This window comes from Meles meles, chromosome 2 (assembly GCF_922984935.1).
Source record: "Meles meles chromosome 2, mMelMel3.1 paternal haplotype, whole genome shotgun sequence".
Taxonomy (NCBI): Eukaryota; Metazoa; Chordata; class Mammalia; order Carnivora; family Mustelidae; genus Meles; species Meles meles.
This window is the reverse complement of record NC_060067.1, coordinates 10,756,531-10,771,738: the sequence shown is the minus strand read 5'-3', so window position 1 is coordinate 10,771,738 and position 15,208 is coordinate 10,756,531. Positions and strand designations below refer to the sequence as shown.

The following is a 15,208-nucleotide window of genomic DNA, read 5'->3' as shown; positions in this document are numbered from 1 at the left end:
TTCCTTTTCTTAAACAACGAAAAAAAAAGAAGAGGAAGGGGAAAATAACCCACAACCTGAGGGATGTCCTAGTTAATTTTTCATTACATGATTTTCAGGAGATAGGGTCAAAAGGAGCTAGTAGGGCATTCAATTATGTGCTTGAGTGTGTCAGAAAAAATATTTTTCCTCAGGTGTACAATATTTTACTTGGGCTTGTTTTTCAGGTGCATTGAAGTGTGACTAAACATTTTTGGGTACTGCCCTTATGTAAAGAAGAGGCCTCATCTTGTTAAATATTCCTTCATCAACTTTGCCCTTAGCCAGTTGCAGGCCTCGAGGATCCTGTGAGGACGTGAGCTTTAGGCATTGGACAGAGGGAAGGCAAGGGCCTGGGGGAACTCAGGATTGGGGTGCTCTGTTCCCCTCCCACTGCTGTGGAAAAAGTGATTGGCTCAGGCTGGTTTCTGTCTAATAATTTGGGATGGGTCCTAAGTGAGGAAGGAGGGAAGGTCATGCGTCTGGACCTCCGCTCCTCTGAGGGCTGAAGGTTCTTGGTCACATGCCACCCAGACCTGGAGCCCTGTCCCGGAGAGCGGTGGCGAGCCGAGATACGGTGTAGGCCTGAAGGAACAGAGGAAGGGCTCTGAGTTTTTTCGTGTGTCGGTTGGAGATAAGGGAGGCTCGGCGAGGAAGATGTCCACAGAAAACGTGGCAGGGACGTCCAACAGTCTTGGGGACAGAGGACGAGCTCGAAGCTATACTTTCCTCAGGGTGGTGCAGCCAGTATTTCACCGCAGTATTTTCACTTCTGCAGTCTCTCCTGCCGCCGAACGTATCCGGTTCATCCTGGGCGAGGAGGATGACAGCCCGGCGCCCCCTCAGCTCTTCACCGAACTGGACGAGCTGCTGGCCGTGGACGGGCAGGAGATGGAGTGGAAGGAGACGGCGAGGTGAGGCATGGCTGGCCGCGCGGTCCCAACCCGGGCAAGGTCACTGTCTGTGAGCTCCTCTCCCTCACCGCCAGGCTTTCAGGAACAGGAGCATCATGTTGGCTGGGGGAAGGAGCACAAGGATGCTTTTTCTTCTCTGTTGTGTTGATATGGATGCAAGACCCTCTTTGTTTCACTGTTGGAGCAGGGTTAACGCTGATTCACGTTGTTCCAGCTGTAACCTTTATGAAGAATTAGAAGTAAATCTATTCCTATGCTATTTCATAGTAAAATATCTTAAGGAGATCAACGCAGGCACCCAAACATGATCGCCTAGAAAGATGCGTCTGCCGTCTCCACCTGCCACGGTGTCTTGTGGAATCACATCTGATGTGTTACCCGTTCCCGCTTAGGAGGGAGGTTGCAAAGACAGGGTTTACCCACAGACTTGCCATTATGCCAAGGAAAAACCTATCCTCTTTTAAGTGTATGCAAAAACAAGTAGAAGTTTCAGGTGACTTTGGGGTTTAGAGACCTGAGTTCAGTTTCAGATTCTAGCCCCTGTTCGCTGCATAGCACTCAGTGTCTCAGAACTCGTGATTTCATCAATAAAAAGTGGATAATAATACCTACTACACATATATGTATGCAATATAGGGCATGTAATATATATTTGTCCAATTATGTCAGGTATTTATATACATGCCTATATGTATGTATATTAATGGAGATATCTTATAAATTGCTAAGCACTATGGGAATATTGAACGTTTCATTCATCTCATGATAACAGAACTTTTCTTTCTTTCTTCATATGGATTAAGCTATATACTCCACGCCATTTGGTCTAGTCTTGGCTTTGCTGCTGACTGGCTGCTTCACTGTGGGCCTCTCACGCACTCACCCATCTTCCTGAGATGCATGTTCTCTTCTGCCCCGTGAACGTGATGCTGCCTCGCATCTCTGTAACTTCATGCATAGTTTATAGCTGTAAAGTTCCATCCCTCTGGGGCACCTGGGTGGCTCAGTGCGTTAAGCCTCTGCCTTCAGCTCAGGCCATGATCCCGGGTTCCTGGGATCGAGTCCCGCATCGGGCTCTCTGCTTAGCAGGGAGCCTGCTTCCCCCTCTCTCTCTGCCTGCCTCTCTGCCTACTTGTGATTTCTGTCTGTCAAATAAGTAAATAAAATCTTTAAAAACAAAAATAAAGTTCCATCCCTCTGTGTATACTAGTTCAGTTGGTTGTGACCGGAAGTGCTACTTTGATTCCCATTTTCTTCTTGAAATTCTGTGCAAGTACCTCTCATAGAGTAGAATTCAAATATAGCTTTCTGCTTTTTCTTTCAGTCCAAGGTGGACTAGATTTCATATCACCTCTGGTCTCAGAAAGGTGGAGAAGTGACAGTTCACTGTGTAGGTAATTACACACTGAGTGAGATGGACTAGAACGTTTATGTAAGCGTCTGAAGATGAAGATAATTTTGAATACTTTACCATCCTTAAAGACTTTATTTCCTTGAGAACACATGTGTCATTTTTGGTGATGTTATTATTCCTTGAGATACTGAATTGTTGGAAGAATGTGTGGTGGGAGTACACCATGTCTTGGCAGTGGGAGAGGGGAGGGTCTGGGAGAAACATACTCACACCAGGCTATACTCTAGAACTTCTGTATAGGACTTGCCACAGTTACTACTGCTTCATTAAATGTAAATGCTATGTTACTGTTTTCATTTTGTCTCCTTCATTACACTAATTCATCTGAAAGCAGGGACCATCATGTCTGTCTTTCACGACTGTGTTCCCAGTGCCCATAATGGGTGCTCAATAATATTTGTTGAGTGTGATTAGTTGAGAATTGATTGCCTTAGAAACAGCTGCTCTAAATATCATACTTTCTTAGATACTTTCCTTGACCAAAGCTGGAGTTTATGATAATTCTTCTATTTCTGACTGATGGACAGCTGAATGCAGACCCAAGGTACCTAGTGCACCATGGATAAAGCTCAGAAGAAGACCTGTGTTTGAAGTTTCAAACTAATTAATCAATATGCTGTCTATTGCTGTGATATGCTATCAACTATATATCTATAGGTATATGGTAGGCTATCAACAACAGTTAGTTGTCTTGGTAGGCTTCTTTCCTTATATGATTGAAAACACATAATTGGATGACTAATACAATTCTCGAAATAACATGTCTAAAATTGAGCTTCTTATCTACCTGCCTCAGATCCTCTCCTCCTACAATGAACAACTCAACTCCATTCTTCTAGTTGCTCAAGCCAGAAACACTGGGGTTTTCCTTGACTTTTGTCTTTTCCTATACCCCTTACTCAATCCCATTGGTAAACCCTGTTTGTTTTACCCTCAAAATATTCAGATATTCAGAATCTCATCACATCTCACGTTCAGTACTGCTACAACTCAGGTCCATGCTGCCAGATTATTGCAAAAGCTTCCTAATTAGTTCATCTCTTTGCATCTGCACTTACGTCCCTCATGAATAATACACCTTGATCTCTTTGACCTTATCTCCTGCTTTTCTCGCCCTTGTTCACTCACTGGACAGTCATGCTCCTGTGCCAGGGACATTGCACTTTCTGTTCCGTCTGTCTGAAATGCTCTCCCCCTCTCTGCCCCGCCCCCCCCCCCCAGTTATCTGCATGACTCATTTTCTCACCTTTTTCAGTCTTTTTTCAAATATTACTTTCTCAGTGACTGCCACATCTAAAGTCAAAAGAGTCCCCCAACACTCTCTAACCTCCATCCTCCATTGTGTTTTCCTTGGCGCTTATCACCATTTAGCATACTGCATATCTTGTTATTTTCTCTTCCCAATACAATTAAAACTCCATGAAAGCAGGGATTTTTAGTTGTTTTGTTCATTATTATATCTCTATTGCCTATAACTACCTGGCACACTGTCCATGGTCGAGAAATTAGCTTCACCTAAATCCTGTTGGAAGGTTGGAAGGTGATTGTGCCTCCGGAAATGACTCAGAGTTTTACTAATCTCTAGATCCCTACAACATACCCCATTTCAGGACGTTTTTTGCAGTGATTTCTGATTGCCATTTATGATGTCTGGTTTCCCAAGATGATAGGATCCCCCCCCACATTAAAAACTCTCAAATCTATCAGACTAATAAAAGTTTAGTACCAAGAAGGGATTCTTTTTTTAAAAAAATATTTTATTTATTTGACAGAGAGAAATCACAACTAGGCAGAGAGACAGGCAGAGAAAGAGAGAGGAGGAAGGAGGCTCTCTGCTGAACAGAGAGCCTGATGTGGGGCTCGATCCCAGGACCCTGGGATCATGACCTGAGCTGAAGGCAGAGGCTTTAACCCACTGAGCCACCCAGGCGCCCCAGGAAGGGATTCATTTTTATATGAAAATGTGCTATGACTATTTTTCTGGCCGAGATAAAATTGAGATCTTTGCTTTTCTGTGAAAACCCAAATTCAAAGAATTTTATTCCATAGAGAACTAACCCACTAGCCTTCTCTAGCTTAATGTAATTTATACTGGGAGCCCACACCCCCACAGAACACAATACTACCCCTTTTAATGTTCTGTACTTTTTAGGTAGCAGATGATTCGATTTGACCAAAAATACCCTCCATTGATTCCCAGCATTACTGTAGTTTCAGTTCTAGTCACGAAGTTCAGGTTAAGCTCTATGTCTCAAAAAATAAATAGAATGGTTTCAATAGTAGGAAAAATATCCTGATTTAAGTCTTGGAAGGCACAGTAGTCATGTAAAACTATGAATAAGAGAAGTCTTTATTTACATGAAGTCTGAAGTTCAGCCAACTCTACCACCCCCTTTTTTCACATCTTTCCCTTGCTTTTCCCTTTCCTACAAATTAGAACTTTGGATTTTTATTGGCCCTTCCAGCATAAAGCACAAATTGAAGACTGTGCAAAGGAGTGAATGATTAGACCTGAGTAGTGTATTTGATCGGTGGAATGCAGAGAATACTCTTTTTTTTTTTTTTTTTAAAGAGTATGCCTGAGTGTTAGGCTATTTGAATGCTGACATTTAGTAACGTAGCAGTAACTGTAAGGGAGTAATTGGTATTAGTGAGGAAGCTTTGTGCTCCTTGTTAAGAATTTCTAGGTAGCAAGGCATTAGCTAAAGGATAAGTCACTGAGTAAGGGGTATAGGGAAAGGATAAGTCATGGTCCAGCTTCGTTGTTGGCCCAAAGCCAAGAAGAAGGGCTACTGCTATCCCCCACCACCCCAAGCTCTTTATTTCTTTGAGACAGTGAAGTCTCTGTAAAGATGACTATTGGCTTTCAGTTTTCCTTCAGTGAATAATAGATGAGTAATGTTGGACTTCACCATTAGAAGAATATATGTTAAAGGTCAGTCCCCCAATGTGGTTTAGTTTTTGTTGCCAAACCTGGGTAAAAAGGAAAATTGTCACAAGTTTCAACACAACAACGGCCAGCAAAGGAAAAGGGTATTGATGTTTTCGTTCCAGCGGGACAGCACAAATGAACACCCATTTGTGTGTCTGCTTGGCAGAATGACCCAGCCTGCCTCTGGAAATCCTGATTTCAGGTCATGACCGCCAAGCACAGACGTGCGTGCTCACCCTGGGAATTTGGAGAGGGATTGCTTTTTTCCCAATCTCCACCGACTTCTCTGTCTTTTCTCTACTGGATTACGTTGGAACATTCCATTTCAGAACAAGTTTATTTCTTCTATAAGAAAAAGGCTGAAGGAAAGGAGTCTAATCATCTATGTAATTATAGGAGTCACATATACTGCTTTGCAGTAACTTTCACAGTTGATCTAGAAATTTGAGAGTTTTTCTTAAAAACATAATTTAACCCAGATACATACTAGCATTGGCTTATTTTATGTAATGAGGCACTTATTAGTTAGCAAGAAATTTATTATTTTAATAGTCTTATATAGTTGGATTATATTCTAGGGCAAAGGTCATGTCTATTTTCCACTGTAAAACTGGCTTGTTTTTCAGTTAGAGGTCTTGTCTTTTCTTAATTATATTTAATCATATGATTGGAAAGTTGCAAAATTCAGTGACTCCCAGTGGGCCTTCTATTTCTTCAATAAACGAGTGAAATGCTGTTTGGTTGGCAGTCACTCAGAGTGCGTTAAACTGCAGTGTACTTTCTTCTTCTTCTAAGACCTTGAAATAAATAAACTTTACCTAATAAACTCTTCCTCCAAGGTTACAACAGTTTTGTATTTGCAAGCATTCAAAAAGCTAACTTCTGAAATTCATTTTCCTATAACATGTCGAGTACCAAACAAAAGGAAAAGTAGGAAACTTATTGCAATTATATTGTTATTCACAGTCAGCATGAAGGGTAGAAAGTAGTTTATAGTACATTTCACAGTAAAAATGTCTGTTTTTTTTTAAATGTAATTACATGGTTCTAAGCACCTTAACAAATTTGTTGGCACTCGGGTAGGCTGAACTTTGGTACCTTTGCCTTAGCCTTTTCTTTAATGGGTTCTGATTTGAATTGAGTAGTTTTCAGGTTTTTTTCAAATTTGTCCTTGATATGTGAGGAGGATAGACACAGCATGTATAGTTTCTGGAATGAAACTGCATGCAAACAATCTGCTTACATGGGCAACCATTACTTTATGTCTGAAAGCCTATGTTGGAAGTATACTCTGTTCCTTGAAATCAGAGCAATGCATTTTAAAGGAATTTAATAGCCACTATCCCAGACTTTCCCTTATGTTGTTAGCTGTGCTATGACATGACATCATCACAACATTCAATATTTACTAACCTCAAAGTGAAATAGATGCTAAACTGAACTATGAGATAATACTTATCCCTTAGGAATGTAGATTCTAAGAACCTGGCTGGTTTTGAGATTTTACATTTTCATTCCTTTATGATTAAATCTTGACCTAAAGGGCTGGTGTATTCCAGGAGGGTGAGTAATGCTATTCCATAAATCCAAGCTGGTTGGGATTTATGATTTCTAAATGTACTGTTAAAACCTGTTTAAAGTCATATTTAAGTCTAGTCAAGTTGCCTACAATGCAAACTGTGGGGAGGAATGAAACTAACGATTGGCCGCGAGAGAATGAAGTCATTTTGCTCCTTTTTGTTTTTTTTAAAAGATTTATTTATTTTAGAGAGAGAGAGAGAGAGAGAGAGAGGGAGAACACAAGTTGGGGGAGAGGCAAGGGAGAGGGAGAGAAGCAGACTCCCCACTGAGAGCAGCGACACAGGGCTCGATCTCACGACCCTTTAGATCATGACCTGAGCTGAAACCAAGAGTTGGAGGCTTAACCAACCGAGCCACCAGGGTGCCTACCCCTTCTTATTTATTTAAATTCAATTAGACCAACATAGAGTGCATCACTAACCCCACTCTTTTTTTGTTTTGTTTTAAAGAAAATTTTATTAAACTTACATTGTTTGGACAGTTGAGAATGATGGCAGGAAAGAGCCGCTGTCCCATATGTATGTATTTGGCAATGCAGATTTATGGCAACTGACAGGAAGGGGGGAATCATTCAGTAGAAATAAGAGGGAAGTGAAAGCTGTGTAAAACACTCCCTTTACTGACTTTCTAGCCGGCTTTTATTATTTATCTTGGGTTTGAATCCTATGACTAAGATTCTATCCCTCAGCTATTAAGAATTCTCTCGGGAATAAAAACAAGGAACCACTAGCCTCTTTATAGATAACATCCTTATATGTATTCCTGACGTGGTTTTATGTACTATAGAATATTTTAGTACACTAGAGTCTTATCCTGACTAATAAATTATAACATCAAGTGTAAATACGATTCACTACGATGTATACCTGAAATTAGTAGGTTATTTTATGTCAATTACTTACTTCAGTAAAAATACTCTTCAAATTTATTTTATTTTACTTTAAGCTTTTATTTTAATTCCAGTTAGTCAACATGCAGTGTTGTATTAGTTTCAGGTGTGCAATTAGTGATTCAACACTTCCTACAAGAGCTGGTGCTCATCCCAAGTGCCCTCCTTAATCCCCATCACCCATTTCACCCATCCCCCAAGCTGCCTCTCCAAAATTCTTTAAAAGAAATAAGTGATTATAATGTATGTAATAGTTATCAACAAACATGGTTTAAGATTGTGTGAGCAAGCGTGAAAAGATGATATACCTGAAGTTAATCAGTGAAATCAACACTGTAAAATGATTACTCTTGAAATAACTCCAGTTACTTTTTATCTTTTTTGGCAAATCCATAGAATTCCATAAGAGTATAGCATAAAATTGTCATTTTTCTCCCCTTTCTATTTCTGGGGGACTAATAACAACCAAAGTGAAGAACTACTAATTTAATTACACACACAATCAAAGAATATATATATATTTTTTTAATGAGATGGGAGAGGGGCAGAGGGAGAGAGAGTCTTTTTTTTTTTAAGACTTATTTATTTGACAGAGAGAGATCACGAGTAAGCAGAGAGGCAGGCAGAGAGAGAGGAGGAAGCAGGCTCCCCGCTGAGCAGAGAGCCCGATGTGGGGCTCGATCCCAGGACCCTGAGATCATGAGCTGAAGGCAGAGGCTTAACCCACTGAGCCACCCAGGTGCCCCAATCATGAATATTAAGGGTCTTTTTATTCTCTTTTGGGATGTTTCTACTTTTATAGAAAGAAACAAGGTCCAGTTCTGAAGTTTTACAACTTTGGTGGTGATGTGGGCTTTTTAACTTGTGAGGAGAATGTGTAAAAATGTCCATTGTTTACCTTTTAGGGGGATACAGAGGAAAGGAAGGGGGTCTGGGAGTTGAGGGTGAGTTTGGAGAGAAGGTGATTATTGACATGTGGGAGTGCCCTGGCTGGAAGAGGCTTCCTGTAAGGAGTGCAGACAGAGACTTTGGATATGGCTAAATACTTCTCAGTCATAAGAATATTGAGCTTCATGAAAATTCTGAATTTTCTTTGACTCTATGGCTGATCTCTTGATCTGTTTTCACTCCTGGTTCTACTAATTTTTTTTTTTTTTTTTTGGCCTCCTCTGTGGGTGGTGAGCAGTCTATAAATAATACCTTATGTAGAGCTTCCTCTGATCTCTGCCCTTTGTTCTCATCTTTAGTGAGCTAGGTGAGCGTTTAGCTTTTTCTAGGAAAACATTTTTAAATCATTAAACCTTTGGTTGAAGGACATAGGAAAACAATTTTTTAACCCCCTCTGCGTCTTTTTCAATATCTCTCAGACAGTTTGAAGTGAGAGAAAGAAGCATTTTTCTTTGGGTCATAATGAATAGCAAAGTGATGATGCATTCATGTTTTCCTTGAGCAGTGTAGAAAGTATCTGCAGCAACTGAGATATAAAGACTGTCAAATGTGTTTTGTTTTCATTTCCATTAAAGTTTTTATTTTTTTTATTTTTATTATTTTTTAAACATTTTCCATTTTATTTATTTTTTCAGCGTAACAGTATTCATTCTTTTTGCACAACACCCAGTGCTCCATGCAAAACGTGCCCTCCCCATTACCCACCACCTGTTCCCCCAACCTATTGCAAAGTTATCGAAACATCTAGGAATCTTAGAAAAGAAACTATGAAAGTGGGCTATTTGTTCCATTGCTAAGATTAATAGGAAATCTGTTATTGGATAGATGTGTTGTTCATTGAACTTGTGTACGTTTAAACACATGCGGAGACAGACTCGAAGGGTAAAGGTTCCATTAGAATCTCAGTGCGAAGGGAACATGTGTCAGCTGGGAAGTAGAGAGTAAGACATAGCCGCACATGCTGGACCTCTTTAAGCGTTAAAGGGGAATTTTACATTAATCTGACCATGTCATATACCAGGTTTTTCAAATAATTAAGATAAATATTGGTTCGTAACTGATATTTCAACTTACATAAACTTGTCTTGTGAAGTCACAACAGAATTCTCACAATGGTGGTTATTTTTATACAGTGTGGGGTTTCGTGGAGGATTTTGAAATGCACACTTTTCCCGTGTTATTTTAAAAATTTTAGCAAAATAATCATCTTCGGGATTTCATGGTTACATATAGACAGATATAAAACCAAGGATGCTTCGGATCCTTTTGGTTTATTTTCTTTCTCTCTAATACCAGGGAAAGGAGAGTCTAAGTGACTCCGTTTGGTGTATTTATAAAGGTAATGCAATTAGTGTTATAATAAGCTTTTAAGACTCCACAAAAGGAGACGTTTTGGAAGTGCTTGCTGGTGGGGGTAGAGATGGAGGGGTTGATGTAGCTATTTCTAGAGGAGGTTGGAGTACTTTTAATTGCTGTTCATTAATCTCATGTTCCTAGGTGGATTAAGTTTGAAGAAAAAGTGGAACAGGGTGGGGAAAGATGGAGCAAGCCCCATGTGGCCACATTGTCCCTTCACAGCTTATTTGAGCTGAGGACATGTATGGAGAAAGGGTCCATCATGCTCGACAGAGAGGCATCTTCTCTCCCACAGTTGGTGGGTAAGTATGTTGTTTTGAGTTTTTATCATTTTTTTTTTTTAGCTTTACTTAACTATCTATGGTAGTTGAACTATTCATGCCGATGGCTTCTAGTGTAAGCAGAGTTGAATATCCTATAACACTTACTTTTGCTCTTTTTTATATTATAAGACAAGTAAGGGTTATTGCAGAAGATTTGGAAAATACAGACAAATATTGAGAAAAAAATGAAAAAAAAATCATCCATCATACCTCTGTAGCCATTGTTAACGTTTTGAGAGGTTTCCATCCAGTTTTTGTTTCTTGGTCTTCTCTCTCTTGCTTTTAATTTCTCATGTTATTTTTATTGGGAATCATAATGCATATGTCCAGATTTGCACTCACCTCCTAAACTTATTAGGATAAGGTCAATATTTTGAGTAGAGGCTTCTTCCCCCATCCTTGGTTACACTGAATGGGGGACTGAAGACTAGATTTCGAGGATTCCGACCGTGGACATTGCACTGAGCTTCTCTGGGCCTCAGTTTTATCATCTGTAAAAGAGGGCTTCAACCCTATGTAAGAAGGGAAATTGTCTAATTGCTGGGTTGGGGCTGCTTTTGTAGGTGGAAGTCAGAATCCTTTAACTGTATGGAAGAAAGGTTGTGTGGGGCAAGCAGCCAGCAGATCCTTATGGATCGGTGACTCAGTCATGTCACATTGGTGCTGAGTATCAGTTATATAATCACCACCGAGTCCCTGCACCATGAGGTACAATGCCTTGGTACCATTTGCAATTAGTGTCATGTAGTGAATGCTAATTCACCATGTTGAGCATCTGGGGCATACGTTACTACCTCCCAAACAGTAGTCATTGTTTTCATTTTCTGACAAAAGCCTGGCCTAATCTGCTTTATTACCCTTCAGATCCAGGTGTGAAGATCAGGTTTTTTTCAAAAAGAAGTGCAGAGGCTTTGTTTGGCATTCCTAGGAAAATTCGTTAGCTGGATGACCACTGGACTTACATGGATGACTACACTTACATCTGCAGGGTACCTCCTTTGGGATTATGGGGAACAGGTTCTGGATTGTGGCCTCCTAGAAAGTGGCCAGTGTAAAATTCTTGTGTGATTTCAGACTTACTACAAAATTTCTTTGAATATCTGTAGCCAAAAGGCTTGTCTATGATGTTTGCGTGTGTTGTGTGTGTGTGTGTGTTTTACAGACAGTGAGAAAGTGATAGCATTTGTATTGGAGGAAAAGATTAGTTGTCAAATGAGGCATGTATCTTTGTGATATATATGCATCTGATTCTTGTTCAGAGAGCTTGTTAGTTCCATTTGCAAAGAAGTCCCACTTTTCATGAACCTGAGCTGCTTAAGGTACAAGTGCAGAAGAGGGAAGGGCTACCAGGGGGAAATTCGATGGACAGAATTAACTAGTTCATACACGGACTCAGCAGTGGTACAAGAGCTTCTGCAATGTGCCAGACGTTGTTCTAGGCCCTGGAATTAGGTTTGCAAATCTGTCACTTTGTAAATGGGGTAAGTGTACAAACCGCATCCACATAGTTAGAAGATAATGTAGGAGATAATCTCTATGTAGAGTTTTTCATATTTGACAAGGCAAATGAGGCTGAAAATGGATATTTGGACATATTCTTGTGCCCAGGGAAGATGAGCCCATCTACAAAGACAGAAGCAGACAGAAGGGATGGTTTTCTGAGTGATTTATTTTACTTCACGGGAGATTGTTACTCAAAAAAATATCATGGTTAGCAAAAATCCATCCAGTTTTTTGAGTGAGAATTGCAATTTGTGTGTGTTTAGACTTTAAGAACTGATCTGGAGCAGAGATGTCTGAAATTAGATAAGTTGAAGAAATAAGTCGGTATTCGTGAATGCTGGGTAAAATGGAAATTAAACTTGTGAGTGGGCAACATGTAGGCAATCTCAGGAGAGAATATGTATTGTGGTTTAAGGGTCACTAGAAAGGTCCCAATATTAAGAAAGTAGGAATTGTGCTTTTCTGTACAACTGCCTTTTGGGTCTTTAGTACCAGCAAGGGCCATCTGAAGGAGCTTCTGCTCATCAGCAATTGACTGATCTTTTCCATGCACTAGAAGAGAAAATCCCACATTGTACTGTAACCTTGTTAGCCAATGGCCAAAGAAAGACGTTCTGGTCACTAGGTTTAAGAAAGGTTCATTAAGCATGTTAAGTTGTCGCTTTCGTTTTCCACTGCTTTGCATTACCAGTTGTGGACTTTTCCCCTAACTACCGTCTCTTTACTTTAAAAATTGACATTCTACTTAAAAATCAGATACCACCAAGTCCCTTTAAAGTACCATCACTCTCATTCTGGAGCTGATAATACAGAAAAACAATTCAGAGGCAAATAACACACATTAGAAGCAGAAGGAAGGAAGGGAGGGAGGGATGGAGGGATCAGACTTGCAGGAGTGGAGAGAACATGTTTGAAAGAGTGTAACTGTCTGAAAAAAATATTTAATAATCCTTAAAGAATCAAAGCCTTGTAGAGGGTTAAAACACCTGGAGGAAAAAAAAAACCCTAATTTCATTTTAAATGATAGAAAAAATAATTGTTATCATTATTTATTTGGTTATTAAAAAAATCCTTTTCTAGCAGAGGCTGGAGTGGTGGTTTTGTTCGGCGTCATGCTGATAATTTGGAGTTGAGATTCTTTAAGGTGCGTCTCCCCCTCTACCCCATTTTTATCTCCACAAAAGAGAAGAAAAAGAAATAATAGTGGGTGTGATGATTATACAAACAAACAGTAGCATGATTTTCCTCTTGGTTGCATTCCACCTGCTACTCCTTCTCAGGGCCTGAGAGGCAGCCCCCCTCTGCAGGTGCAGAGCCGTCCCCACGTGCCTATTGAAGCAGGTGTGCTGCTCGTCCTTACATCCAGCCTCATTCTGACTCTCGTCAGGACATCTCCTTGTTTTCTTCATGAGGAACCCCTTTTGAAGCCTCTTAAAAAATTTCTTTTTCAAGTGATTAAAAGATAAAACAATTTCATGGATTATTTCAATAGCTTGATTATTACTATCATCATTATAACCCTACAATTAAAGAGTGTCATTCACGTAAGAAGGCAAGTACATGCGAATTTTCCTGCCCTCCTAAGGTAAAAAAAATAATAGGCCATTTCAGGTATTTTATTATGATGGGAAATGGATTGGGAAAATGTAGCTCTATTTTTGGAGTTCTCATTTTTATATTTAAAGGTATTCCTTAACTACATCTTGGCAGGTGTGTTAGTCATGTTGTTTCTTGCTTTTAACACCTTTTGTATTTTCAGAATGGCAATGTATTTATTTTTTATCACAAAACTAATATGTGTTCATTTTTAAATAACCCAGAAAAATAGAACACACAAAAATCAAAATACCATCATTCACAACTACATCCTGGCAGTTTTTCTGTACATCACTGTTTACACGTATGAAATTTATTTTATAAATGGGATCATACTATAACACTTTAATTTGACCTTTTTAACTTAAAAACTTAAGATGAATTTCTTTCCATGTGATTAAATACAAATGTAAACATCATTTTGATATCTGCAAAATATTTAGCAGTGGGCATTTAAGTTGTCTTCCAAGTTTTTATTTTAAAGAATACCGTAAGAGACTCTTAATCTCACAAAAGAAACTGAGGGTTGCTGGGGGGTAAGGGGGTAGGGATAGGGTGGCTGGGTGATGGACATTGGGGAGGGTGTGTGCTATGGTGAGTGCTGCGAAGTGTGTGATTCTGATGGTTCACACACCTGCACCCCTGGGGCAAATAATACACTACATGTTAATAAAAAAAATAGAAAAGAAGTGAACATTTTTGTTATACTTTGGTGAAGTTGTGTATGTTTTTAGTGTAGATTTCTAATGGTGAAATATCCAGAGAGTTTGAACATATTAAAGAGTTTCGTTTACGTGATTTGCCAAGTGCTCCTTAAGAAACGTTACGCTAGTTATTACTGCCATTGTCATATGCGGTTCCCTGTGACACCCCCCTTCACGTCACTGTGGATTGCTTGTTTTCCTTTTGCTACTTTGATAGATTTATAAAATCTCATAATTGGTGATATTTATATAAATTTTTTTAAATTGCCTTTGTTAGTCCTGAAGTTTAATCTTTCTTGGGCCTTGTATTTCCAAAATGTTTGTCACTTCGGGCCACTTTTTTTTTGCATGAACACCATTTTGTTGGCCTATAGATGCTCTGGATATATCAATTTTTTTTTTTTTTTTAGTCTAGAGCTTTTTTCAATAAAGAAAAGCACTTTGTGATATGGAAAAAGATGTAAACTGTGAGTCAGAAAATGGGATTCTACTTGGGGGGTTGTGCCTCTCTTGCCCTCTCTCTTCCCATCTGCACAAGAGGTTGCAAACTTGGTGTTTCCTTAGGTTTCTTCCGGCTCTGCTCTCATGTACAGTTGGCACGTTCTCTCATAATTGGTAGTGTTTGTGGGATTTTGAACACTGAAGGCTTAATTTCAGTGTAACTGTGAAATGTTACTGCCCCCACTTTCCTTGAAATGTTTTATAGTTTGTGCTTAAAAAGATCACTGTAATGTGGGCCGTTTTATGGAAACTTAATGAAGGGCGTGAGCCTCACAGATGTCTTAACCTGTTCTAACTGGTGATTTCCAGGCATTAGTAACAGAGGGCCGGCTATGCCTATGCACGGGTAGGTTTGAGATTACAAGGGAAGGCAAGCATAATGGGGGGCCCTGCCAGGAAGGCTAGATAAGGAGCACTTTAATCCACAACCCTGGAATTAGAGCAGGAGCTTGATAACTTGTGCCGCAGATATGCTGGGGCTGTTTGTTTATTTTTATGGCTCTTCTGTAAAATGGACCTTCTACACTGA

General features: G+C 39.7%; 1 protein-coding gene across 2 annotated transcripts in view; it reads left to right on the top strand.

Annotated features, from left to right (window-relative positions):
* Nucleotides 1–15,208, top strand: part of SLC4A4 (solute carrier family 4 member 4) — a 353,934-nt gene that overhangs the window by 136,590 nt on the left and 202,136 nt on the right. For both annotated transcript variants that reach the window (XM_045987257.1, XM_045987268.1), the window contains 2 exons: nt 797–932; nt 10,194–10,354. In XM_045987257.1, the coding sequence (XP_045843213.1) occupies nt 797–932; nt 10,194–10,354 (297 nt within the window). The remainder of the gene's footprint in view (nt 1–796; nt 933–10,193; nt 10,355–15,208) is intronic.